General features: G+C 27.8%; 1 protein-coding gene across 5 annotated transcripts; it reads left to right on the top strand.

Moving 5' to 3' along the window:
- On the top strand, positions 1 to 27,866 carry LOC142320967 (UPF0235 proteinVC395_0502-like). 5 transcript variants are annotated; one of them, XR_012755527.1, is made up of 5 exons: positions 1 to 121; positions 3,859 to 3,964; positions 10,083 to 10,210; positions 20,219 to 20,432; positions 26,812 to 26,899. XR_012755527.1 is itself a non-coding variant. In XM_075358959.1 (4 exons), exons 1-4 carry the CDS (start codon positions 68 to 70, stop codon positions 20,372 to 20,374), a joined length of 444 nt encoding a protein of 147 aa, XP_075215074.1. In that variant the 5' UTR covers positions 1 to 67; the 3' UTR covers positions 20,375 to 20,533. The 5 variants fall into 5 exon arrangements, 3 of the variants coding, with proteins under 3 accessions (XP_075215074.1, XP_075215076.1, XP_075215075.1); XR_012755528.1 differs by lacking the exon at positions 20,219 to 20,432 and adding an exon at positions 24,307 to 24,532 and having other exon boundaries at positions 26,812 to 26,895; XM_075358959.1 differs by lacking the exon at positions 26,812 to 26,899 and having other exon boundaries at positions 20,219 to 20,533.
- The last annotated feature ends 119 nt before the right edge of the window (positions 27,867 to 27,985 follow it).

The raw sequence follows: 27,985 nt of genomic DNA, 5'->3' as shown, positions 1-27,985 counted from the left end.
ATTATTATTATTGTTGTTGTTATTACTAAGAGGATGATTTGAATAATTTTGCGTTGAGTTTTTTACAATGTTCTCAATACAACTATTTTTTATCATCGCATTAATCTCATGTGTTACACAGGTAAATTTTTAACTGCTAAATTAAGTTATTGTGTATGATCTTAACAGTTACTAATTAATGTTAAAGTGGTTTATTCTTACAGAAGAACAAATAAAAAATAATTATGCAGAAGAATTATTCTATACAATAAATCACAACAGACAAAAAAATAACCAAGAACAGTATATCATTTAAATATATGTAGTTGGTTTAAAACTGCACAGCAATACTTCAATAATTAGTGTCTCTAATATTAACCATCCATCAGGCGCAATATGTAAACTAACAAGAACCAATGCATTGTATCTGAGAGATACTTAATTCCTAAAAGGTCTAAATATGACATTATTTTTATATTTAATATATATATATTAAAATATACTTTTTTTTTGTTGCTCTTTATTTTCAAATTTCAAAAGTACTTTAATTATCTTTTATGGGTACAGAATACAAAATAATACATTTTAGAAATACTAATCTAAATTATACAACTTCTTAAAATCAAGAAAAATTGTTTTAATCATCCACTGAATCACTAATTGATTGAGACAGTTTTTGTTTTGAGTTGCACTTTTCACATATCATTACTGCACGTTCTAAATAATAATAGTGGTTACAGTTTATGCAGGTAAATTTAGCCAGACAAGTCTTTATGTAGTGAACTGCAGATAGTGTACAGCGTTTCCTTTTGTTTGCTGTAGATGGTCCATCTGGTTCATCATGGTGTACAGGTGTTATGGGTAGAGAGATATTCTGCAAACTTTGCTGAAGAGGTTTAGGAATTCCTATTTTCTTACAACTTCTGTTTTTATTGTTCAGAAATCAATTCTTGTGAAAGTTTAAAAAAAATAAAAAACCTCCATTTGATTTCCACTTGTTATTATTTGAGCATTTAAACCAGCTACATTCAGCATGTAATAAAATAACTACCATTGGCCAACAACGAGTATTTCTTGCAACATTATATGTGGAATATATCTTGTCAACTACATCTGATTTAGTACCATTATAAAATGTTACCATGTGAGGCTTATACTGCTTGTCAGTATTTTGTCAATAGAATCTTCAAAGTGTAGGCTTGATACAACACATTTTTTTTTTCATTTTTTAGAAACATAAGGTACAATCCTTAAAAACCCAAACATACTTGAGTTTAGTGGTCTAATTTAAAAATTTCTGAATTGAACTGGCATTTGTGTTTATTTTTTGTTTAAAGTTCCAACAAAAGAAAGATTTTCTTTCTTGAGTTCTTTGAAAAGTTTTGTCTGAAAACCAAAACACAAAATATGCTGTTATATTTTGACCACTTTTGTGTACTGGTTTCACTAACCTTCTTACAACATTATTTGGTTTATTACTGACACAATAAAGTCCATCTGACTGCTTCCCTGGATATATTTCCATGTTATATGTGAAGTAGAGTTTTGCATCTGCTAAGGCATATATATTTTAACTCATACTTAGCTCATTTTGATGGAATGTATTGTTTACCAGCAAATGTTCCTCAAAAGCTCTCAAGTTTTTCATCTATGGTAACATTTTCACTAAGCAATTAGCATTTCTGACAGTTGGTAACAAATTGTTTGAATATTTTTCTAACTGGTGCTAACTTATCACACTGAACTTGTATTTGACGTGTGGATTTATTATCAAACCTAATGCATCTAATAATAAATTTATAATGTTTCAAATTTATTGTTAGATGAAATATTTCAACACCATCTCCATCACTACCTTATAATTCTAGACTTTGTCGATTACTCCTGGTGTTTCTGCCCGATAAAGAAGTCCAATAAATGGTTTTAGTTCAACTAAAGTAACATTTTTTGCATCTCTTTCACGACCAAAGTTTGGTCTTATAACATCAATATACTGATTTGTACATAGCAAAATATCTTTTATTGTTTCATTAATTATTAGAAAATTCCAAGACTCAAAAGGTGACTTTGCATTTTTAGCTTCTCCAACAATGCCAGGTAAGTGCCTAATTAGATTTTGTGTTCTGGTTTGCATGTTCTGAGTAGGCCTCATTTTTTCCATTTAGTAATTTTATCTTTTGCCAGATAATAAGGATCATTGTAATTTTCAATCTCTTCATCATTATCATCCTGACACATGTATGAATCACTTTCCCATTCTTCAATGAAATCTTCATTTTCATTATCTGCAGATTTGTTCAAACTTTCATCAGACCTTCCATCATCTTCCTGCAGTAAACGTTGAATAATCTCTGCATGGTGGGGATTAATAGCATTCAAATGGTCTAAATCCATTATAGATACAAAAAAAGTAACACTAAAAATGTAATCGGGTTTTAACACATTAAACAAAAACAATATTTTAGATAACAAAAAAAAATAAAATGTCTACTTATAACATATATATTTACAATTTACAATGTAAAAAAATGTTTTACTTATTATATATTTAAAAAAAACATGATATTTAGAATGCGATAAAAAATGTAACACAAGCGTAATGTATTTGTTAGATATGAAACCTTCACTGAAAGACATTTGCACTCAAGTCAAGGTCTAAGACTGGACTAACATGTAAAGAAAGGGAGGTTAGAAAGGTATTGGGAGGGGAAAGCTGTTGGCTTCTCACAATTAGAAACTACAAAGCAAAACAGTGTAACGTTGTCGGTCAGATAAAATGCACCTGACGAAGGGTTAAGCAGGGTCCACACCAGTAAAATTAGAGTTGTGCAATATATTCATTGCAAATCTATGTATATGGTAACTTGCTTTTATCAGTGTAAATGAGTTCACCTATAGTGATATCTACACTGATGTAAAATGTTTGATGTTGATAAAATGTTCATCAAATTCAATGCATATGACCCATCACAGATGTGTTTTTGAAACACATCTAATAGATTTACACTATAATGCACTACCAATGTGGTCAAAGTTGTGAACACTAGTAATTTTATTACTTTATTTTAATTCAACAATCAAAATACAAAATAATCATGTCTTTGTTAATGAAGAAGAAATGGACTACATGCATCATCTAATTAAGTGAAAAGAGAAGAAGACAGAAAAAGAAGGCATTATTGGATGAAAAATTTACGTTGATTTAAAAATCAATATGGTAACAAGTTAATAAATTCATTGGATGGGAATACAGCGTTTCAAACAATTTTTTTGGATCTCTTTGCAAAAGACTTACAGCTTTTAATAAATTTAACTTGATATAAAGTAGTTAACTATCAACAATGAGTGAAAGCTAAGAACACCTGTAAAATATATATTTATATTCTCCCTGGTGACTAAAATTATGTTACTCTTTTTTTTTTATTATACGAAATAAATGTATATTGTGTATATATGTTTATATTTGTATACAGGCAAGTTCAGTTTGAACATTAGACAACTATTTCCTTTCTTTATTGATACATCAGTATATCCCTTGGAACAATATAAAGCATGAATCACATCTAATTTTGTAATAAACTCTAATAAATACAAATCATTTTTATTTAAAAGAAACTGCAAAAGGAAAACTTTTTCATAATACTGATTTACAAAATCAACTTAACCTTTTTTATAGCCCTTATAGTCTAAAAGTTAGTTAGTAACTCTATAGTCTAATAAAAGTTAAGATAAATTTTCATTTACAGACATACCAAAATAAACTTTAATGCACAGGTAAGTACAGTATTAAAATATTATATAAATAAAATTTCATTAAATTTATTTTAAAAGGAAGATAAAATGTTTACAAATTTTACAGTTAGTTTTATACATTTTCAGAAATCATTCACGAAAAAGAAATATCATTTTGTAACAGTTGATGATTATGACAACCTATACATACATGTTTACGTAAAACCTGGATGTAAAAAAAATAAAATAACAGGTAATATGTATAAATCAATTAATAATAGTTAATTATTTAATATATTTAAAAAAAGTGGGTTGCTGCATACTAAATTAAAAAATGTACTGCACAAATTAATAAGTTCAGATACATGCAGTCTTTTAACATGAGATGAAGGCCTTACTGCACTATTTAATTATAATTGATCTCTTAGTTTTATATTAATATACTGATGGCAGTGCTGTACATGCTTATCAGTTAAAATAGAAAGAAGTATTCTTAGTGTTCTGGCTTGAGGGAATCCAAAATTTTTAATTTTATTGCAGAATATAATTATCATTTATTTGTGGCTTATTGCTTGTAACTGCGAAAAGTTTTTTGATTTATGGATGCGTGAGTAATTTTACATAAATTTGTCCTTTAAACTCTCAGTTATATTTGAAATTATTTTAATAGTTTGCTGTAAAAACATTATGTACTATTTTTAACCAGTCATTTTTTTAAATGGGTGTTTTTTTAAATAGTATTTTGCTCAGACAATTAAATGGTTTAATGCAGTTTTTTTTTTAATTTTTTGAAAAAAATTATGCAGTTTACAACATTATTAGACAGCTTATAATATTATTAGGTAATGTACCAGGTATCCTCACTACTTGGTGAGAATTAAGAAACATGTGCAGTCAGTATACCTTTAATATATATCAAGAGCCAGTATATCTGATAAAGGAAGCTACCTGTGGCTCTGCAACCGGTGCAGTGGCTAATATAATGGGCTCAAGTACCCACCAGGTAGATAGACCATTTAATCACTCCTAAAATACAATTATGTAATTCTATAAATTTAATGTAAAGTGAAACGTATGTTTTGTTGAGAGTATGTTGGTGATTTTTATTTAGTCTACTTTTCAACTTTATCTTGAGGTATAAAATTGTAACTATTTTTGGGTAAAATATTTTATAGTGTTGAGCTCTTTCAAATTCTTAAATTTACAGGAATGGTGAATTAGGTCATTTGATGTTGAGTATGTACTATTTTGTGTTTCTGTATACGAGGTCTGTTCAGAAAATAACCTAACATTTTTAATTACGCGCCGAACGGGATATTTAGTGACGTGCGGTTGGCAGTGATGTGTCCCTTCTAGTCTCCTTATGTTTTTAGATTGCTGATGTCTCGTTTTCTTTTGTGTTATTGTTACTTGAGTGCTACGTGTTTAAGTGTTAGTAGCGATATTTTGATGATTGAAATTTTGTCTCACTGTCGTATCCATAAAACCAGCTTTCGTTTCCCGTTATGATCTTTCGCATGAATGTTGTTTAATCGTAATCACCTTGTGTAAGAAGTTGCCGACAAAATTCCACTCGATGTTCCTTTCTGCTATTCGGTCATCAAACGAGGAACAAACTTTATTGAAATTCGATGCATATTCAATTTTTCAGTTAAAATGTCGGCCTACTACAATCGAGATCCTAACCTCTAATGTAAATTCTTTCACAGACAGTAGGTCGGCGATTTGCACGCACCAGATCATTGATTTTCTGAATGCGGAGTTGAAGTCGAAGGCCTTCCTGGTCGAGGGTCATCTTCAATCGACTGACGACTAGTTTTAAATTCGTGAAAACCGTTCGTAATTACGCGTACGACCCAGAACATCAAAATCCGTAAGCTTATTTCAAAAGTTATGAAACGTTTCTGTGAAAATTTTTCCCAGTTTCACGCTTAATTTACGTTGTATCGCTGTTCTCGAAAAATGCACATTACAAATACAAGTGGCACTCAAACACGAAAACTAAAAAATATATCAACAATCCACGAACATGTGATATTACAGAGGAGATAATGTGGAACAAAATGTTGCCAACCGCATTTCACTAAATATCTCCGTTTGCGCGTAATTACAAATGTTGGGTTATTTTCTGAACAGACCTCGTACATACATTAAGATTGGAAATGCTGTTGTTACGTTTTTAACACCGACATGAAGGAAATGTAATCTACTTTATGTTTTGGAAACTAGTGTAAAATTTAGATTGAAAGTGGACATTTTGTGTTAAACTGCCATTTACACAAAATGCCCAATTAGAGCAAACTGCCTTTTTATTTATTTTTTATTGTGAATTCAACATTATTTTTTTTTATTTCATTTAAAATACAAATTTATTGTTCTCAATGTGGATATGAATTTCAAGAACTTGAAGAGACAGTAAACTCAGTTATTATCCATATATTAATTTCATAACTTAATTTCACTGACAAATACTACTTCTATTCAAAATGGTTTTTGTGTACATGATTCACATAATAGTTGTGTTTATAATCTAATCAGTACCTATAAATAAATTTTCTTGACATTGTATTAAATTATCAGAATACATTCACATGTTAGTAAACAGTGAACCAGGTATATAAACTGATAAGCTGATTTGAAGTCAAGAGATCTAAGGTTCAAATCCTAGTAAAGGCAGTTACTTTTATATGGATTTGAATGCTGGATTGTGGATATTGCCATTCTTTCATGGTTGGGTTTCAATTAACCACACATCTCAGAAATGGTTGGTTGACCTGAGACTGTTCAACACTATACTTCATTTACATTCATACATATAATCCTCATTCATCTTTTGTAGTAATACCTTACGGTACTTCCGGAGATTAAACAGAAAAAGAAAGAAGGTATATAAACCTGTGAACTGATTGTAAAATAAAATTACCTTAAATTTGTTTCCGGGTTTTTGAAAAATAAAAACTAAAAGTATTATGCCATAATGGGAAATAAGAAAATAAGCTACAGTGAAATCAGTTATTTTACAAACAAAAAAAAAAAAACAAAACAGTTTTCTCACCACTAAGGATAACTGGATGAATTTGAAGTGAATCAGTCTGAACTTTATTTCAAAATATACTTAACGGTTGGTTAAGTATATTTTGAAATATACTTATTTCTACCTCAATGGCAGAATGTATTATCTAAGCCATTACTCTGGAATAGCTTAAAGTCTTGATCAGGTACAAAATTTTATATATGCCACAAAATATCCAAACCATATTCTCACTTGTAAACTACAAGCTTATTTAGCCAATTAATGATAAAAAAATTTAAATTTTTTGTAATCAACATGGAAGTAGATGGTATCCAAGATGTGGTACTAAATAACATTTTCTTAATTAGATTTAAAATTACAAATGTATGTGTTTTATTACCTGAAAGCACAAAGTTTAAAGGTTTTTTAACATCATGATGTAGGAAATATAAGCACTCTAAATATGAGTTTACAACCTTGTAGATGTTAATCAGATTCAGATCCACCTCATTCTACATTCTGGCAAGCACATCTACAGAAATTGCTTCTGCGGCTGCTGATCCTGTAGGAAAATTAGGCTCTCCATATTTTTAATTTTCAGAAACACGAAGTTCTCTAATCTGTCAAATTACACTACGCCCATAATAATCTGCTCATGAAAAAAATGGGCCAAAAATTTGATAAGGCAAAAACAACACCAGACAGTTATGGATGAATTGCACCTATTTTTGTGGATTTTCTGAGCCCCGTTTTAGACAATTATGGTGATTCAGGACATCATGAACGTGAAATGTTGCTTCATCAGTAAATAAAATATGCTACAGGTAGTTTTTACCAGTAGAAATGAAGTCTAACATGGTTGTTACAAATTGTACTCTTTGTGGCTTATCATTAGTTTAATTTCATGGATAGCTGCAGTTTATGAATACCAAGTTCCAATTGCTTGCAAACAACATCATGAACAGTGGTTCTAAGATTGTTTAGTTGATGATTGGTATTATGAACTGAATGAATGATTTGGATTCCAATGGAAAGACGGTTGAATTTTTTGTTTTTGATATTTTTTTTAGACCTGATGAGTGCCCTTCTAATCTTCCATAAACTGTTCACACCACATATGCTTTTGTCACTTGGAACATTTCTTCTATGATAGACTCATATATAATTTCTTTGTATGACAGTCACTGATTTTGTTCCTGTGAATCAGTATATTCATTGTGCTTTCTCTTGTGACAATGCCATAGTTTTGAAGCCTGTGCTCATAACAACTTGTTTGTTGCAATAGTCTATCACAGCTGCTAACTGACAGAGAATGTGTAAACTAAAACTTAATTGTTGTCACTTTAAGATTACGCATAAAGCACTATTGAGTGCTGAAAAATAAAAACAATATTCATTCTTGAACATTGAAATTCCTTTCTGGATATCCAGTACAAAAATATAACTTAAAAATTTATAAAATTAAATTTGCACAAGAGTTAATATTTCTAGAGGTCAGAGTTTTCTTTTTTTGACGCTGACTGAGCATATTAATAAATATGAATGTGTGAAATTCATAGGCTGATTTCTAATAATTAGTTAATTTAATGACCATTTATCTAGTATTGGTAGAAAAGACCATTCTCAAAATAAATAAAAAAACCAAAAATATAATACCAAACTAGGTACACACTTTTCAAAATATATCATTGATGGGAAAGAAATAGACTCTTCACTATAGATTTTGATCTGTTACTTTTACTTAGGCTTTATATTACGACCTGTGTCACATTGATAAAACTCAAATGAGCATTTGGAGAGCACGTGTGTGTGTGTATTCAATTGAACAAACTTTTCATTTTAATATTAAATTTTTAAGATAATTATTTCTGTGTAAATGACAAATTATGAAAAAGGACTTATAAGATGACACAACAAAGACAATGATCACAAGAGATGCTATTACTTGAGAAAAAGATCTGAAATCTAAGATTCTGGAGATGTGTTTTCAGATGATTTGCATGCTTGATATCCAGAACACAACTAGATGTAAGTATACAGGTATAGTTTTCTTCATCTAAGGACTCAAAATTTTATGGGAAGAAAGGGGTATACTAAATCATTATTATAATAGAAATAATAATGAAGAAAGTTCTGAAGAACTGTACTCAAAAACTATGTTGAGTTCAAGTGGAGAATTTCAGTGATATAGACAATATTGTTAGCTAAAATTTATTCACCTTGAATTTCTCTCATAGTGGTGTATTAATATGCCTCTCAGAACGGAGGGGTATTTTAGTTTTCAAAATGTTTTATTTTATAAACATGGACAGACTATTTTGAATTAACTTACTTCATAAATGTTGTTTTTATTTCCTTGTATGAAGTAAAGGAATTATTGTGATCACGAAAAATTTTGGTTTTCAGATTTCATTGGAAATATCCATTTTGATTAGTTTCGGCATGACACCTGTACGCACATATGTAGTTTGTATGTACGTACGTATCTCACATAACTCAAAAACAATTAGACGTAGTATGTTGAAATTTTGAATTTAGCCTGTTGTAACATCTAGTTGTGCATCTCCCCTTTTGATTGGAATCGATTGAACCAAAAGTATCCAATAAAGCCCAAAATCAAAAAAAAAATTGGTTTTTGGACTTTTTCTTAACTCCAGTAATAAGCCCTCATTGAGAACTTTTCAACGATATCATAAGTGGTACTTATTTTCATGGGTTCCAGAGTTATAGCCAAATGAAATTTTAATTAATGAAATATTTGGATCTATAAGGGGAAGACATATCAGACTTCATCTCCTTTTATAACTATTTTTTTAAACTTTTTTTTAAATTAAATATATTGATTTATTAATAATTAACCTGAGATCGTAAAAAACCTTTTACTATAAATAATTATTCAATAATAACAATAGAAAAAAATATGAAAAAAATCATAAGTTATTAGTGAAATAAAATTTGATGTACTTTAAAAATGTTTATATGTAATTTAACAGGCATTATTACGTACATATATATGTAACTGAAACATCTGATTATTTAATATTAATTGAAAATTATAATTTAGAATCGTATTATTTTTGTAATTGTATTTTAGTAATCGTATAAGGAAGTCATGTGGTGTCCGTGTCCACATCAGATTTTTGGTTTATTCCAAGTTTACTTATTCTCTTTAAAGCAATGATGAAGACTGCATAACAACTGAAATACGCAAGTAAATTTATAGTTTTGATTAAATAAGAGTGTTTTGGTTCTTAAGTGTTTTCTTCTTATTACAATTCAATCATTACTGTAACTAGTTCTCTAAAAAACTAAAAATGAATCCAGTTATATTTAAGATGCTTTTAAATTTTTTTAACAGACATGGATTTTTCAAGCATAAGTGTTGACATTACAACCAAGGATGTAGGAAAAGAATGTAATGAGGAATTAATAAAATACTTAGCTAAGGTTTTACAAATAAAAGAAGACTACTTGTCGATTGAAAAGGTTTGTTTATTTTAAGCAATTTGTCTTTTGTTTAACATCGAAAATGATCTCAGAATGTTGCAATATAAAAACAGGTTTTCCAACACACTAATAGTACAATCAATTCATTTGATTTAAAAATGATTAATTTATTAAACACAATGCATTTAATTGTAACCATTATTGATGGTAATCATAATCCTGTTATATACCACCATTCAAAATGAAAAAGAAAACTATGAATACTTTTCCCTAATTTATGTTATTTGTTCTACTTTGGTAGTTGAAGTTTAATTAATGTTTCTGGAATGAATTGCAAAATATTGGTAAGACCAACTGCCAAACAGAGACTATGCTAACTTGCATGCAGTGATAAATAAATAGAAAGAAATGAAGCATGATCACTTTATTTAAGTGGCTGACATAGTGGTCTCAAGAATTCTATATTTATTAATTTTACAGAAAGGCCAGTCAGACAAAACGTTGAAAATAAACTTCACTGCTTGCCTTCCCATAGAATAATAAATTATTTTTATCTACTTGTACTCCTTGTTTCAACATGTTTTGTTCAATGTAATAAAATTGTTGAGCTTGAAACACATGAGTGATGAACAAACAAAATAATATAGTTACGACAATATTAAAAAATGTTTGAACTTCATTAGAAGTTTTTTTTGTGTTAAGGATATTTGCATTATTTTTACTAAGTACAAAATGGGTTACAATGATATTGCAACACTAATTTATCGATTAAAAACTTAATTTTTGCAGTAATGAAATCCGCAGTCTAAGAAATCATCCCAGCCACAATACTTGTATTGTTGAGTCTTTGATCCTCAAGAATACTCAGATAATATAATCTGCCTCTAAAAGAAATTTACTATTTCAGTTATAGTTCATAGTCCATCCATCCGTCCTACTGACCTATACCTTTTCCTTCTTTCTCTCTCTTAAAAAAATTGAAAGCTTACTTCTTTCATCTCCTGAGAATGTTATAAACCTTTCTTTATAGGAAAAAGACATTAGATAGTGTTTTTTCTAATCAAGTCACTTTTGTACTACCTTTTTCATATTAAAGTTCAATCGAGCAATTCTCAACAAATATAAATATTGGACATTAGTGAGGTTCAAACAATTGAGCTTATTTATGCAGTGTCAAACTGAACTTACTACACAAATACACATTCAATAAACCATACAAATAAAAGATGTTATCAACCGAAGCACAGTCTTGTAAAATTTACAGAGATTTCATTTTTGCATCATGTTAGGCTGAATAAGTCAGGAATAAGAATATTAACAGATAAAGTAGCTGAATTTGTAATTATTACAGTTACATAAAATTATTACCCAATAAAGTTAAAGTAACAATTTATTGCATGACAATTTCATTGAAGAACACGATACATAAACATCTTATACAAATTAATGGCTATTTATTGATTCAAATAATTGTCAATATTATTAGGTTACTGTATTAGTTTTAAAACAAAATACAGAAAAATTCCAAACATCCACTTATGAAAACAGCAACCCAGGAGGGTATAAATAAAACTGTAGTGATTGTATCAAACACTATATTAGACATCCTGGTTGCAAATTAATTCAGAGGTACAAGAAACACATAAAAATTACACTCATTAACAGAATCAGAGTTTGCAAATTATTTGCAGAAACAGGATACACGTTACATTAACTAGATACATTAACTATATAACATGCAAATTTTACTCATAACATTTTAACAAAAGTCAACAAAATGAAATTTATGTTAGAAAAAATAGCATAATAAAAACACCATTAACAACAAACCTGCTGCTGGATAATAAACTGAGAAAGGAGCTGATAATTAATTTTCTTCCAAAGCTGTTATGAAAATTATTCCATTAATTTAAAAGTGTTATCATATTTCATCATGGTGATTAATAAAATGATTAATTAATAAATTTATTATAATTAGACTTTCTAGCACTGCTTTATTGTATTAGCTACTGAATGTGGACACTTTTCTACATTATTGTTAATTATAACTCTAACTTTACTAGTATTACAGAAATCTGAACATTTTATATAAATAGCCATTAATTATTAAAAAATTAAAATTGTTTACCAATGAGCACTAAATAACTAATTGGTAAACTCAAAGAATACTTGAATAAGGATTTTTTATTGTTGTAAATAGAAAGAGGTATGATCTGTAAATATGATAGCAAAATAATTAAAAGAAACATGAAAAGTTTAAATTAAATACAAATAAACAGGATAAGTTTAAATTAGAATTTTGAGAGAAAGCTGGAATCCAAAATACAAAATATATTCTTTCAAAGGAAACACAACAGAAGCTGTAAACCTTCTTACACTTGGGAAACTTTTAAACCTCTTTTACCATTAGAAGATTTTAAAACCTTTATGAGTATATACGATTTACTTCTTAAAATTGACCATAAATTATATCCAAATCCCAAAATTAAGCAGTTGTTTCATCCAAAAAAAATATTCTGTAACAGAAGAATAAGGGAATTCTAAATATTTTATTTGTTATATTTTGAGCGTGAAAATGGCACTAACAAGAATGTGTTACAAAATAGAATAGCAATTTCATGACATTCTGCAAAAGGGTAAATAGTTTAGTGTAATAAGTAAATTTTTATTCTAGTTTAATATTTATTGATTCACTTTTACTTTTTAACCTTCGCATTATCTAGAATTATTTCTAGATAAATGAATAAGTGAGTGTGGTGAATTGTCTTGAAATAAAACAAAATGATTTTATTATAATTAATTTGAAATATAGATGTGATCTTCTAAAAGTAAATAGTTTAAATTAGGTTGAGTAATTTGAGATGTTATCAATGATAGTGTCTGATATTGTTGGTTTTCTGCATATTTGAAAGCACATTTGGTTGATTACTTTTTATGATGTGCAGAGAATATATATATGTTAGAGATATTAAGGATGTCACCAAAATATATTAAAGCTGAGCTGTATTTGTCCATACACCATTTTATGGTGTTATTGTTTATGTATTTTATTTTACTGATAAAGTAGAAAACAGAGTAAAAAGAAATATTAAACTCCTCTAAATATAAAATTTAGCTTTTTTACATTGTTTCTCTATCTGTCTTCCATATTTTCATTAAAATGCAGTAAAAAACTAATACTTACTCTTTTGTTTCAAAGAGCCTTAACTAATGACAAAATAATATTTTCTATGTGATTTCTTTGCTTTTATACTCTAATTACATTTAAAGGAAGGTTTCTTACTTACAGGTTTTTTATGCAAGTTGATTTTTTGTAAGTGTATACAAATTTTTATCAAGGGTATAAAATTAAATTAAAAAAAAAAATCAATAAAATAAACAATGTTATAATTTTAAATATAATACTTTTACAACTAATTCTTTAAATTTTGACTTTTTGATGTTTGCACCAGAAAAGTTTGCAGTTGGTAGGTGTTTGTCTATATTCCCAACTTTTTTTTAAACTTTAGGAGGATTTAATTGTTTTTTACTTTTTATTTTAAAAAAAAGGAAATATGGTTAATGTAATTATAACCTTCCTGCATGAGATGATGACTGTACACTAGTTCTAAATTAATTTGGAGTACTTTATGTATGATACAGCAGTTCCTTAGAGCATGTTCAGTACATTATTTGTTGGAACAGCAAACTATTTGCAAAACTTTTTGCTACTAAGAAAATTTGGATTGATTACTCCTGATATACTGTCCTGTTCTAGTGGGTCCTTTGTGTACATTAATGTTTATTTTGTTTTATAACTGGACCTATAAAAATATTTCAAGACAAGCTGTTTCAACATTACTTTTAAATTTGGAATATTTTGTCATAAAAATAATATAAACAGTTTTCAAAAATAACCATCACAAACAAAAAAACAGAACTATTCAATTAATAAAAAGCTACCAGTATATAAATATTTGCACGTAGATGTCAATAAATATTCATTGAAATTAAAACAAATATATTTAAAAATTAGAATTATTTCTCTTTAGAAGGAGAAGTACAATGATATTTTTAAGCATTATAAAAACTTACTTTTTCACGTAAAACCAAATTTTTTTTATTATGAATAAAATCTATACCTTTACGAATATTCTTTACAGGGAGAATCATCAGACAAGAAAGTAGTATTGGTAGATGAAACCAGTAAGATAAGTCAGGAAGATTTGGAAATCAGGGTTGCCAAAGCATGGAGACCATTAGATGTAGATGCCCCAGAGTATAAAGATTGAATTAAATTAATTGTTAACAATGGATATCATATAAATTATTAAATTTAAATAGAGTTTAAATTAAAATTAAAATTTCCAGAAATAAAGACAAGAATGAATTAATGAATAAATAAATTTGTTTAATATTAAAGTATTATTACAATTTTTTCCTTTTTTTCTACTTATGTTCTTACCACTGCCACATATATTGCATTTTTCCTGATTTTTATTCTTTCCTAATGTTCCTACATTCTCTTCAAAGGGTTTAAAAATGTTCTTTGTCTCCACTGAGTTCAGCTGTTAATATCATATTATTTGAATAAGCCAGTATGTATGATTCCCTTAGATATATTTAGGTATTTTAACATCTGAATTTCCACTACTACTGTTTCACCACTAAAATAAGATTACTAAAGGCAATGTAATGCTATATCACCTTGATATGTCTCACTTGCTTTAATGAAAAATTCAGATAAGTTTATAAACATTTATGCTATTCACTTTATTTTCTAAAAACACTACTATTATTTTCACTGAACAAAGTCTATTTTAAATCATTACTTACTTTCTTGCAAGTTGTAATATGTTTCTTTGAAAGTAAATAAAAGTAAACAACTTCTTTTAATTATTCTCTTCTCTGCACTTCAATTAGTTTTATGGTGTATTATTTCTGTAAATGTGATATGTATTACATATAAATGAAATTTATATTTTGTTACGGTTTTGCAACAATTTTTTTTTTTTTTTTGCTTATATGAAAGACTTCTTAAACTTAAACATTGTTTATTATCTGTTATTGTATATCTATTGTCTATTACATATATTTAATATGTATTTTTTTTAAAGAAAATTCTAAATTAATAACAGATTTTGATATAGAAATGTAGTGTCTTACCTTATTTTATATCAGTATCGTTTTGTTAAAAACAGTTTTATTTATATTACAGAAATTTTTGTGTTTTGAGCGGAAGACATAATATCTGCAAGACTTTTACCATACAGTTTACAATTTCATTGTAATTTTTTTGAGTATCACTGTGTTCTGTTAGATTATTCTTTCTTTTTTTTTTTAAATTACTGATTGTTATCTTATGGATTTATTATTAATTAAAATTTATTGCCTTAAAACAAACAAATTGAATTTCACAGCCAATTTTTTTTTTGTTGATAGTCATATCATTCACTTCATACCATATTTTTCCTTTTTTAATAACATTAGTATAATGAATGACCTTTACGAATCGAAAATTCGTGATGTAATATTGCACTTACCACTTTGTAAGTGAAACCCTCCATTTTTATCGTTAAATTCTATTTTACCAATCGAATTTTTTCTGTTTTATTTATTCCATTTTTAATAAAACTAGTATAATCTCTTGTTAACTAATAACTGTATTTTATTTTATTAAAAAGAAGTTCTGGGAATTAAAAAAAATGTTTCATCTTCACTACTTTCATTTATATAACAGTATTTACTACTGAAACAAGTAGTAGTACATTTTCTTTTAAATTTAATTATTTCAAGTACATTATCAAGTTTTTGTACACTACCTAGTACTGCTATCTAGCAGCACGATTCGTTAAGTCACCGTAAAAAAATAAATAAAACGACATATTCGAGTCTCACGGTTCATAAAATGGAAAAAAACGATATCTAACAAAATTCGAGGTATTTTCTGAAAGAATTCTTTATTACTAATCTAATTGAAAAATAATGTTGTCATGCTTATTTTTTTTCTCCATTATCATTTCACTGTTAGGTTAGCTTATGTTTAGAACTGTAAACATAGTTCGTTGACTTTGACGCTCTAACGAACTCCGTTATTATTAATATAATTTACTTAAAATTTACTAATAATTATAATTGAACCTCTAAACTGAGAAATTAAACAAAACTTATCATGAATAACATATTTTAATCCTTAGATCAAGAAATCTTGAATTTTATGTATGTTTATACATTCACTAATATAATAACACTTATTACAAAAAAAAAATAATATGATCACTGTGTATGTGATAAAAATGACTGGGCTGCAATTTTTTTATTGCATTAAATATCATTATTGTTGTTAATAGTATATTGGTATATTTTACCAGCCGGGTTAGTCTAGTGGTTAAACTCATCATCGTAAAATCAACTGATTTTCAAAGTTGAGAGTTCTAAGATTTGAGTCCTTGAAAAGGTAGTTGTTTTTATATATCTTGATTGCTAGACTGTGGATACCAGTGTTCTTTGGTGGTTGGGTTTCAATTAACTACACGTCTCAAGACTACACATTCTCCAGTACAATTGCACTTACACGCCAGACTGTGAACTGATGCTTGCATCTCTGCAGAGTACTGTTGACATCATGTCACCATGCTGTTACTATGTAACCTGGTATTACATAAATAAATAAATAAAAAAACATGAGTTCAGATTAGAACTCAATACTGTATGTAATCTAAGAATTGAAACTTAAAAAAAAAAATAATAACCAATAAAATGACCAAATTTAATGTTAAAACAGGATAATTACAGCCAACATATACAAAAATACCTTGTCAAATAATTTACCAAAAAAGTCATCATCATTTCTGACTGAAAAAAGCACATAATAACTTTAGAAACCTGAAAACTCCATGATAGATGTATTGCAACTGTAATAATGTCCAGATAATAATAAATTCAACTCATCTGGTGTGTGCAAAATTAAATGTAAAGATTGTGAAAACCCATATACTAGTACTTCAGTAGAAACACCAGTTCCCTTAGTAAAATTTTTTTCTGAGCATTAAACTAGTGGCAAAAATTGCAAAAGAATTTCTCAAACATAACCACATATGATTCTCCATGAGTAAGATAAATAATATGTTAATGACAAGACATCTTCAAGGAGATGAAAATATTATTAGAAATCATTATATATTTACATTTGTAAATGACCAACAACATTAGCCAGATGACAAATAATATTAAAAATTATTTGTAATTAACAAATACTCTAGAAATGTATATTAAGTAAGATAAAAAAAAATAAACAACTTCAACATGAGAATATCATGCTAACACAACAGTTCTAAATTTCTAAAGTTAAACACTTGTCTCACCTATAAGGTGGCTCATTCCTGCATATTCTGTGGTAGGATGTATAAGTCATATAACCTTGACAAGTTATTATAAAACTTCATTATAGTATAATGTATACAAAAAATCATATAACAATAATATTCTACAACTGCTGAATTGGCTAAATTTCCTTGCCTTACCTGACTTATTCTAACTGGTTAAGATATTAGTTATGTACTTTTAAAAAAAAATATGTTATACTATTCAAAATATAAATACAAAATATATACGTAGATAGATATTTGATGCAAATAAAAAATATATATATATTATAAATTTATAAGTAGAATAATATACAAAAATATGTTTTATGTCCAAATATAAACAGGCAGTATAAAAAATTGCATCAAATTTTTCAATAGTGTTTTTTTAACTTCAGTACAGGAAAAAAGTTCCTATAAAAATTTCTTTCTGTCTGCCATTTTATTTTTTTTTTAGATATAAACTCCACAAATCTGAGTGATGGTGTGGTAGCATCTTGACCTTTCATCCAGGGGTCCTAGGTCCAATTCTCGGTCATGGAATTTTTCATATGCTAAAAAATTTGATTTCTGTATTCCCTCATAAAGTTTTCAAAGATTCTGTGGTGAATTAATTCATTAACAAAAAAAGATATGACTAGAATGGACTGAACTTTTTTAATGATTTTTTTTCTTATCTTTTTAAACTAATATTCTCTACAAAATAAAAAAGTCAATTTTATGTTCATGAATTTTAAAATTGACGACTATCTTAGCTTTTCACTGTGCAAAGCTGTACAGTTATTAGCATTAAGAACCAACAATTTATTAATTAAAATTTTAACCTTTTCATTGTTCACATAATGGTATCTTGTTTTTCTTATTTTGTATTTTTTGTTACTAGTAAACTTTATTTTTCAGTAGTAATTAAACTTAGTAAAAAATCAAATGTTTTAAACCTCTAAGTTTTAACATTTTGATATATTTTTCTTATAATTAGTCATTTTGTTTTTTCAGTAATAATTAAATTTATTTAGTGTAGGACTTTGTAAACATCACCAGTTTAGTGTTATTTGAGTAATTTCAGCTATTTGGTGCTCTTGATTAATGTCATCACATAGTAAAGAAGATTAAAATTTCCACAAAATGATTCGTAATTTTAGTAATGACTCTTATTATCATTTTCCATTTCAACACAGCTGTTTGAAGTAGATTTATGTGAACAATAATACTAGAAAATTAGATATTGAAATAATATAAAACCAGATAACAAAAAAAAAAATGCAAATATATATGATAAAATAATTATAATAAAATAATCTAATTTGTAATCTAATTTGTAATAAGCAATTACAATAAATTGCTTATTTACTTATTTTCCTGAATTGCACTCGCTTCTTGAGTTGTTCTGCATTTATCTCAGTTTATTGTAAGATGAATATTGTGGTATACAAAAATTACCAATATGATTTTCATATTGATGATGTAGTCTAGCAAAAAAAAATTATAAAAAAAAATTTTAATAAAAAAAATTGTGTTTTTTTTAGCTGTAAGACATAATTTATAGTTGGTTTCTTCTGATGAAATCATAAGTATGTTAAAAATATTACATGAGAAAGGGCCATCCAGTGATGACCCCCACAAAAATAAAAATTAAAAGATGTTGATGGACAACATTTTGAATAAAACATTGTTTATCATTTTCATACAATAAACATGTATTTTCTATACAAAAATTCTGGTTTCATATTTACACACCTGGTATACCTCTTCAACACCTTGTTCTCAAATGTTGTTAAAAGTTTTCTCTGGTTGTTGAAGGTCATACAATACGTTACAGCATACAATATAGTAACAATGCTATAGTCTAGGTTTACAAGTTATCTCCTTGACTTGACTGTCATACTAAATTTTCAGTTTTACGTAGATCCTATTTTCACTATTTTAAAATCAATTTCTAGTCCCATGTCACTCATATCTATCAAAACAACAACAAAATATTTAAATAAGCTCACCAGGCTGTTCTAGGAGTTAACTTATCATTGCAAATAAATTATTTAACAGTTAATTTTCGTAGTCAAGGGTTCTGAGGTACAGATCCTAATTGAGGTTAGTTACTTTTATATGGATTTGAATATTAGACAGTGGATACCAGTGTACTTTGGTAATTCCCAGTACACTGCATTCTTTCATACCACATCCATATATTTGGTCTTATCCTCATTAATTCTACTGTTCCAACAGCTATCCTCTTAAATTATATAATGTTCATTTCCTTTATATCATGTTCATCCCTTCCCCCAAGTTGATGTAATCAGTGTAAAAGAATCTTAAAAGTCTAGTCACATTTCTGCAGTCATCATCTGGAAATTACATGCCACCCATTCAAAAATCAAATTAAACAAAATTCATCACTTTTGACTTATATCAACATATGAATTCATATTGTATCAATTATCTTGTATCAATTGCTGTTTTATTAATAAAACACAGAAATATTGATGAAATCCTAAATAAAAGTAATTACAAGTGTTTAAGAAAAGGTTAATACATAACTCTTTTTCACTGTCTATGAATTTATTTGTTATAGTTTACTAAATATTCAGTATACTATAAAATGGAAATATAAAACATTAAATCTTATCTAGTTTTGATTTCAATTATGATTCATAAAGAAAACTGAATTTAATTATCATAATTAATGAAAAAAATATATCTTTTACAGGCTGGTAATACTTCATCTATTTTATTTAAAGTTGACAATAAAACTGACTGTTCGAGACATCGAGCCATTCACAACCTTGTTTATGCATGGGAATTACCGGAAAAACAATTATCATCTAATTATTACCATTCTTCTGCTTCTTCTTCTTCAAGTTAAACGTAATCCTAACCAGATCATTAAACTCAAGTCCAGAAAAACTAACAGTTCCTTTCTGGTTTGTTTTCTTTAATTTATTTCAGTCAATAATCCCATTATTTGAAATTAAATCCTCTATCTACTTTTTTATACAACTAGATGCAAATATTTTAATTTCTAAGCATATCTTAGAAATATAACTTTAAGTAAAAAAAAATTTTTAATAATATAAAATTTAAATTAGTTATATATTTTCTTTTTTAATATTATCTCAATTTCAATGGAAATGTTCTTCTTAGAGCATATAGGCTTATATTTACATGATGAATGTGTTAAAAATCACTTTGCAAGCCATAAAAGCCACTTGATGAAATTAACAAATGAAAATTCTTATGATTTAACAGCATAAAATTTTATTTTTAATTAATAAAAAAATACTAACAGACTAACTACAACCTCTACAATTTCTACTTTACAAGCAAAAGCTAGCTTTGGAAAGTATTTAAAAAATAACTCAATGTCAATGACAATAAGAATTTTGGTGAAGTAATTTATAAAATGTGGCTTTCACTTCATTAACCTAACTTAATTTTCCAATATGTTACCCTCTGACATTTTAAGTAACATGAAACCTCAAATTATAAGGGTCAAAGTATATCAAATAGATACCGATATTAATCAGTCAGAACACCTGATAAAGTTACTTATGTCTTTAATAATACTAAAATAATCTAGATTCTTATATATAAAATTATACGTAAATAAAGGAATGATGTTACTGAAGTAGATCAAACAATATATTTTTTTTTTTGTCTTCAGTCATTTGTCTGGTTTGATGCAGCTCTCCAAGATTCCCTATCTAGTGCTAATCGTTTCATTTCAGTATACCCTCTACATCCTACTCCCTAACAATTAGTTTTACATATTCCAAACGTGGCCTGCCTACACAATTTTTTCCTTCTACCTGTCCTTCCAATATTAAAGTGACTATTCCAGGATGCCTTAGTATGTGGCCTATAAGTCTGTCTCTTCTTTTAACTATATTTTTCAAAATGCTTCTTTCTTCATCTATTTGCCGCAATACCTCTTCATTTGTCACTTTATCCACCCATCTGATTTTTAACATTCTCCTATAGCACCACATTTCAAAAGCTTCTAATCTTTTCTTCTCAGATACTCCGATTGTCCAAGCTTCACTTTCATATAAAGCGACACTCCAAACATATACTTTCAAAAATCTTTTCCTGACATTTAAATTAATTTTTGATGTAAACAAATTATATTTCTTACTGAAGGCTCGTTTCGCATGTGCTATTCTGCATTTTATATCGCTCCTGCTTCACCCATCTTTAGTAATTCTACTTCCCAAATAACAAAATTCTTCTACCTCCATAATCTTTTCTCCTCCTATTTTCACATTCAGTGGTCCATCTTTGTTATTTCTACAACATTTCATTACTTTTGTTTTGTTCTTGTTTATTTTTATGCGATAGTTCTTGCGTAGGACTTCATCTATGCCATTCATTGTTTCTTCTAAATCCTCTTTACTCTCGGCTAGAATTACTATATCATCAGCAAATCGTAGCATCTGTATCTTTTCACCTTGTACTGTTACTCCGAATCTAAATTGTTCTTTAACATCATTAACTGCTAGTTCCATGTAAAGATTAAAAAGTAACTGAGATAGGGAACATCCTTGTCGGACTCCCTTTCTTATTACTACGGCTTCTTTCTTATGTTCTTCAATTATTACTGTTGCTGTTTGGTTCCTGTACATGTTAGCAATTCTTCTATCTCCGTATTTGAACCCTAATTTTTTTAAAATGCTGAAAATCTTATTCCAGTCTACGTTATCGAATGCCTTTTCTAGGTCTATAAACGCCAAGTATATTGGTTTGTTTTTCTTTAATCTTCCTTCTACTATTAATCTGAGGCCTAAAATTTCTTCCCTTCTCCCTATACTTTTCCTGAAACCAAATTGGTCTTCTCCTAACTCTTCTTCCACTCTCCTCTTAGTTCTTCTGTATAGAATTCTACTTAAGATTTTTGATGCATGACTAGTTAAACTAATTGTTCTGTATTCTTCACATTTATCTGCCCCTGCTTTCTTTGGTATCATAACTATAACACTTTTTTTGAAGTCTGACGGAACTTCCCCTTTTTCATAAATACTACACATCAGTTTGTATAATCTATCAATCGCTTCCTCCACTGCACTGCACAGTAATTCTATAGGTATTCCGTCTATTCCAGGAGCCTTTCTGCCATTTAAATCTTTTAATGCTCTCTTAAATTCAGATCTCAGTATTGTTTCTCCCATTTCATCCTCCTCAACTTCCTCTATAACACCATTTTCTAATTCATTTCCTTCGTATAACTCATCAATATATTCCATCCATCTATCAACTTTACCTTTCGTATTATATATTGGTGTACCATCTTTGTTTAACACATTATTAGATTTTAATTTATGTACCCCAAAATTTTCCTTAACTTTCCTGTATGCTCCGTCTATTTTACCAATGTTCATTTCTCTTTCCACTTCTGAACACTTTTCTTTAATCCACTCTTCTTTCGCTAGTTTGCACTTCCTGTTTATAGCATTTCTTAATTGTCGATAGTTCCTTTTACTTTCTTCATCACTAGCATTCTTATATTTTCTACGTTCGTCCATCAGCTGCAATATATCGTCTGAAATCCAAGGTTTTCTACCAGTTCTCTTTATTCTGCCTAAGTTTGCTTCTGCTGATTTAAGAATTTCCTTTTTAACATTCTCCCATTCTTCTTCTACATTTTCTACCTTATCTTTTTTACTCAGACCTCGTGCGATGTCCTCTTCAAAAATCTTCTTTACTTCCTATTCCTCAAGCTTCTCTAAATTCCACCGATTCATCTTCCTTTCTCTAAATTCTCTTCCCTATCTTCTTGTTCATTATGAAACCTACTCCTGCCTGCCCATTATTTGAAGCTGAATTAATTGTACTAAAATCACCTGACCAAAAGTCGCCTTCCTCTTCCCACCGAACCTCACTAATTCCTACTACATCCACATTTATCCTATCCATTTCCCTTTTTAAATTTTCTAGCCTACCAACCTTTTTTAAACTTCTAACATTCCACGCTCCGACTCGTAGAATGTTATTTTTTAATTTTCTGGCGACCCCTTCCTTAGTAGTCCCCACCCGGAGATCCGAACGGGGGACTAGTTCACCTCCGGAATATTTTACCAAGGAAGGCGCCTCCATCATTGCTATATGAAAATGCAGAGAGTCACATTTTCTTGGAAAAAAAGCAGCTGTAGTTTTCCATTGCTTTCAGCTGCGCAGTACTCAGACGACTGAGTGATGTTGATATGGCCGTTTACGTCATCCTGACTCACACCCCTAACAACTACTGAAAGAGCTGCTGTCCTCTTTCAGGAATCATTCCTTAGTCTGGCTCTCAACAGATACCTCTCCGATATGGTTGCACCTTCGGTCCAGCCGAAGGTGGACTCAAGCCCCCTCACCAACGGCAAGGTCTCATGATTCATAGAGGAGGGAAACAATATACTTAAGTAAAAAAAAAAAAAAAAAAAAAAAAAATTACTTCAATGTACTAGTTTAATAAATACAGTAAAATGTAATTTATTTTCAGCCACATTAAAAAATTTTATTTTCAAATAAAAAACCCACCATCAGCAATTTCTCCTGTTACAATAAAACCATTGATGAAAATTATTTACATTCTGTGTTGTCAAAATATTATTGGTTCGTAATTAATACTATGTTGAAACAGTGGGTTAATTAATATGTGAATTACAGTCCTATATAACTTAATAATCATTAGCTGGGAAATTAAATTACTGAATATTTTTTTTTATTAAAGATTAGTATCTAACAGAAATTATTTATAGAATATACTGCTATTAAAGGTCACAAAAGATTTTTCATTTCAATGAACATTTTTTACAGGGAAGAAAAAGAAAGGAAAAAATAATAAAGGTAAAAAAGGAAGCGGAATTACCTAGGGATGTTGTGGTTCATATGATTCACTTGAAATGGGAATTGCCTGATACAGATGTTGTTTTATTTTATGATTGAAAATGTAGGCAAAATAGATTTACTTTTAACAGTAAAAAATTCATCAACCCAGTCATAATGGATGTATATTATCCCATGTATAATGCTAACTAAGCAGGTATTCCCTCTTTGATATTTTGTCATAAGTTAATTACGTTTATAGCTGTTAGAACATCAGGACTATTGTCGACTTATCCATCATTTTTTACATAAGAAACTGGATCCAAAAATGAATAAATAAATAATTTTTTTATTCTGATCGATATAAAATACATTTTATAGACCATGCCAGGAATGGGTAAATATGTTACTCCATCAATAAAAAAAGGAAGTCCATTTTTTTCAAAATACACAATTAAAAAAATTAGATGTGATTAAAGTGCATATTAATTACTTTAAATACACTTTAAACACATACAATAATAGTAAGCTTATATGAAGATAATAAATATAAAAGGTAATACAAAATAAACCACAATTCTGAAAGTGTTAATGAAGTTATTTGAACATATATGTGGATGTTTAACAAAGATACAGAAAATTCAGGTGTTTTTACTTTTTAATTAGTATTATTTAAAAATTAATTGTGAAAATAACCTTGTTTCTGTAAAAGAAAATTTTTTAGAACTATTTAACAAAATGGTAGAAAATTTTTTAAAAAATGATTCAGTAATTCCTTAAAAATAGCTGTGAAATACAAGGTCATTACCATAAGCCAAATTATTGGGTTGAGTTATACAGAAACAGTTTTGTTGTATGATTTGGTAGAAGTAAATATTAATTTTAGAAATAAGTGCTATTTTTTTTTTTTTTTTTTTTGTTAGCAAAGATTGCACATTCTTAAGTATAAATCATATTAATCATATTAACATCTTCATTTGCTAAATGAAAGATTTCTAAGTTAAACAGGCCAATCTGAGAGGTCGTTTTTCTATCTTGAAAACTCCTTCTCACTGTTTGAGAAGTCTCAAGAGATGATAGTATTCTTCAGTAAACTAAATTGTGAAAAGCAATAGCTCATAACTGAGATTATTTAAGTGTTTATAGCATTAGAGAAAAATACCTGCTGATGAATTTATTTATTTTTTGGATAATCTTTGCTTATTAAAAAATATTCATTATTTTATTTAGTTGAGATTTAAAAGTTAAACTAAAAATATCAATTTAAGTAAAATGTAGGCTACTGTTAGAAAATAATAAGTAGCATTTATTCTACAGTATCTGCTTTTCAAGATAATCATCAACCATATTTTTTCATTTGTCAAAACAGCATTAGTTTTCCTTTAATCTTCTAGTAAACGTTGTCTGCCTGTGTCATAAATTAATTTTTGTATTAACTTATTACCTATTATTTAGCCTGAATCAGCACTTCTCAACTTTTGACCATCAAAAAAATTTATAAGGTGCAGTACGACAATACAGTTGCTAAATAAAAGACCTAAGTTCAGAGATGGGTCTATAAATTTTTATTTAAACTTTTTTTTTTTGTCTTCAGTCATTTGACTGGTTTGATGCAGCTCTCCAAGATTCCCTATCTAGTGCTAGTCGTTTCATTTCAGTATACCCTCTACATCCTACATCCCTAACTTTATTTAAACAAGTGAAATAAATTTTATTCACATGCAATCTGACACACAATGTCATTCAAATACACAGCTGTGTTGGTAAGCAAGCTATTGGACTTTTGTTGCACACAATATATTATTTGTATTTATTCTTGAAGAGTCTTCTATTTCTCTACATGTATTTTCTTTCTTGTGATATGATAAAAGCACTCTCCTCTATCCATCCAGAAAACTATACAATTTTTGTTATAGAGATTCAATATAAATGATCAATGAAACTATGTTGTTCATTCCTAGGTGTCACATTAAGTTCTTATTTCATCCATTGTTAAAATTCTTAAAAAATACCTCACCTTCATTTACATACCAGCCCAAAAAAGCTAACAGAAATGTCATACTATGGTTACTGAATTTTGGAAATCTTATTTAATACAAGGTTGTGTTCTTTCAGCAATAAAGAATAAGAAATTGGGGTAATTACATTTTTGATAATGAAATTACAAATAATTTTTTTAAATTTTAACCTCCAAATTCTGATATCAGTTTTCTAAAGACAGCAACCATTTTGTTCAAAAGGAAATATTTTCTTCTGTTCACTGATTATATTAACCTACTTTCTTCTCATTTCTTGATTCATTATGTTTAAAAGTCAACTGTATGAATATTTTATATATATATATAAATATATATATATATATATATATATATATATATATATATATATATATATATATAAACACACAGATAAACACAATATTTTTTATTATAAACTTTGCTGTAATTAAAAAGAAAAAAATGAACAATTCAATAAATCGTCATTTTTCCTTTTCAGGATACATTTTACGGTAGACATAAAATATTAACATTGACTAAAATACCTGGCTGGAAAATTCCAGGAGCAACTGTAATTAATAATATGGATGATTTGGTTAAAGCTTTCGAATCAGATTTTTGATCAAACAAATGAATCAGATTTTTTTTTATTCTTATCAAACAAATGCTTTGGTAGGACTTAACTGCAGAATATTGTTACTGATTTCAGAATCAGTATCTGCATGCTGTTTATGATTTTTTCTAATAAATTACAAATTTTATATAATTTCAAATATGTTTATGAATCTGAAAAGTGTAAGACAATATTTACATTATAATGGATTTATTATAAATGCTTTATATGAGATATGAGAAAATTAAATTTATGTTAAATTAATATATTTTTAAATGAAAAAAAAGTAATAACAATAATTAATTCTCATATAATAGTTTTAATAAGCTTCAAAAATGCTGATTAAAAACAGCAAATAAAAATTTTATAGAATCCTATATGATCTAAACCTGGACAAAATCTAAATAAACTACAGCAAGAATTTATAATCAATTAATATAATCATCAGTCTTCAAAGATTTGGTGAATTATCTGAAGCAGAAATAAAATTATTTTTTGAACCTAAACACATAATGCAAAAAAATAGTTATAAAATTTGCTTTCAACAATTAGTAAAAAAAGAAAGATTTTATAATCAGTATTTATTTTATATAAAATTTTATATTATATTATATTCTTATGTAATTCAACATGATGGGTGTAACAAGAATGATTATGTTACTCGTACAAATGGTTTTATAAATGGAAAATTTATCATTGCCCTTCACAGATAATTACTTTCTACAGTTTCAAACATGTATGGAAGGTTGCTGTTTAAACAGATTAATAATATTTTTATGATTATATTATAATTATTAATTTAATAAAATTTGTTGATATTAATTAATTTGTCACTTTTTATAGGTATATATTTTAAACAAATACTTCTGAAATTATTTTTAATTTTTCAAAAAAATATATGTATATTGTAACAGAAAATAAAAACATTATTTAAAATCTAACAGTACACGTAATTATTTTATTTTAGAACTAATGGAAAGCAACAATGTATAATAATGAATTACTGTCTTCTTCTGTACTACATTTAAAATAAATTAATGTCTTTTTGCAGAGAAACTGT

The sequence above is a fragment of the Lycorma delicatula genome, chromosome 3 (assembly GCF_047948215.1).
Source record: "Lycorma delicatula isolate Av1 chromosome 3, ASM4794821v1, whole genome shotgun sequence".
In the NCBI taxonomy this organism is placed as follows: Eukaryota; Metazoa; Arthropoda; class Insecta; order Hemiptera; family Fulgoridae; genus Lycorma; species Lycorma delicatula.
The sequence above is the reverse complement of the archived record's forward strand: the minus strand, read 5'-3'. Positions and strand labels throughout refer to the sequence as shown.

What these genes read in the sequence shown, in the direction of transcription:
- LOC142320967 (XM_075358959.1), top strand. Translation starts at nt 68, where the DNA reads ATGTTCTCAATACAACTATTTTTTATCATCGCATTAATCTCATGTGTT. An exon ending in TAATCTCATGTGTTACACAG is followed by an intron (nt 122 to 3,858) that starts GTAAATTTTTAA and finishes ATACATTTTCAG; the next exon opens with AAATCATTCACGAAAAAGAA. An exon ending in TAAAAAAAATAAAATAACAG is followed by an intron (nt 3,965 to 10,082) that starts GTAATATGTATA and finishes TTTTTTTAACAG; the next exon opens with ACATGGATTTTTCAAGCATA.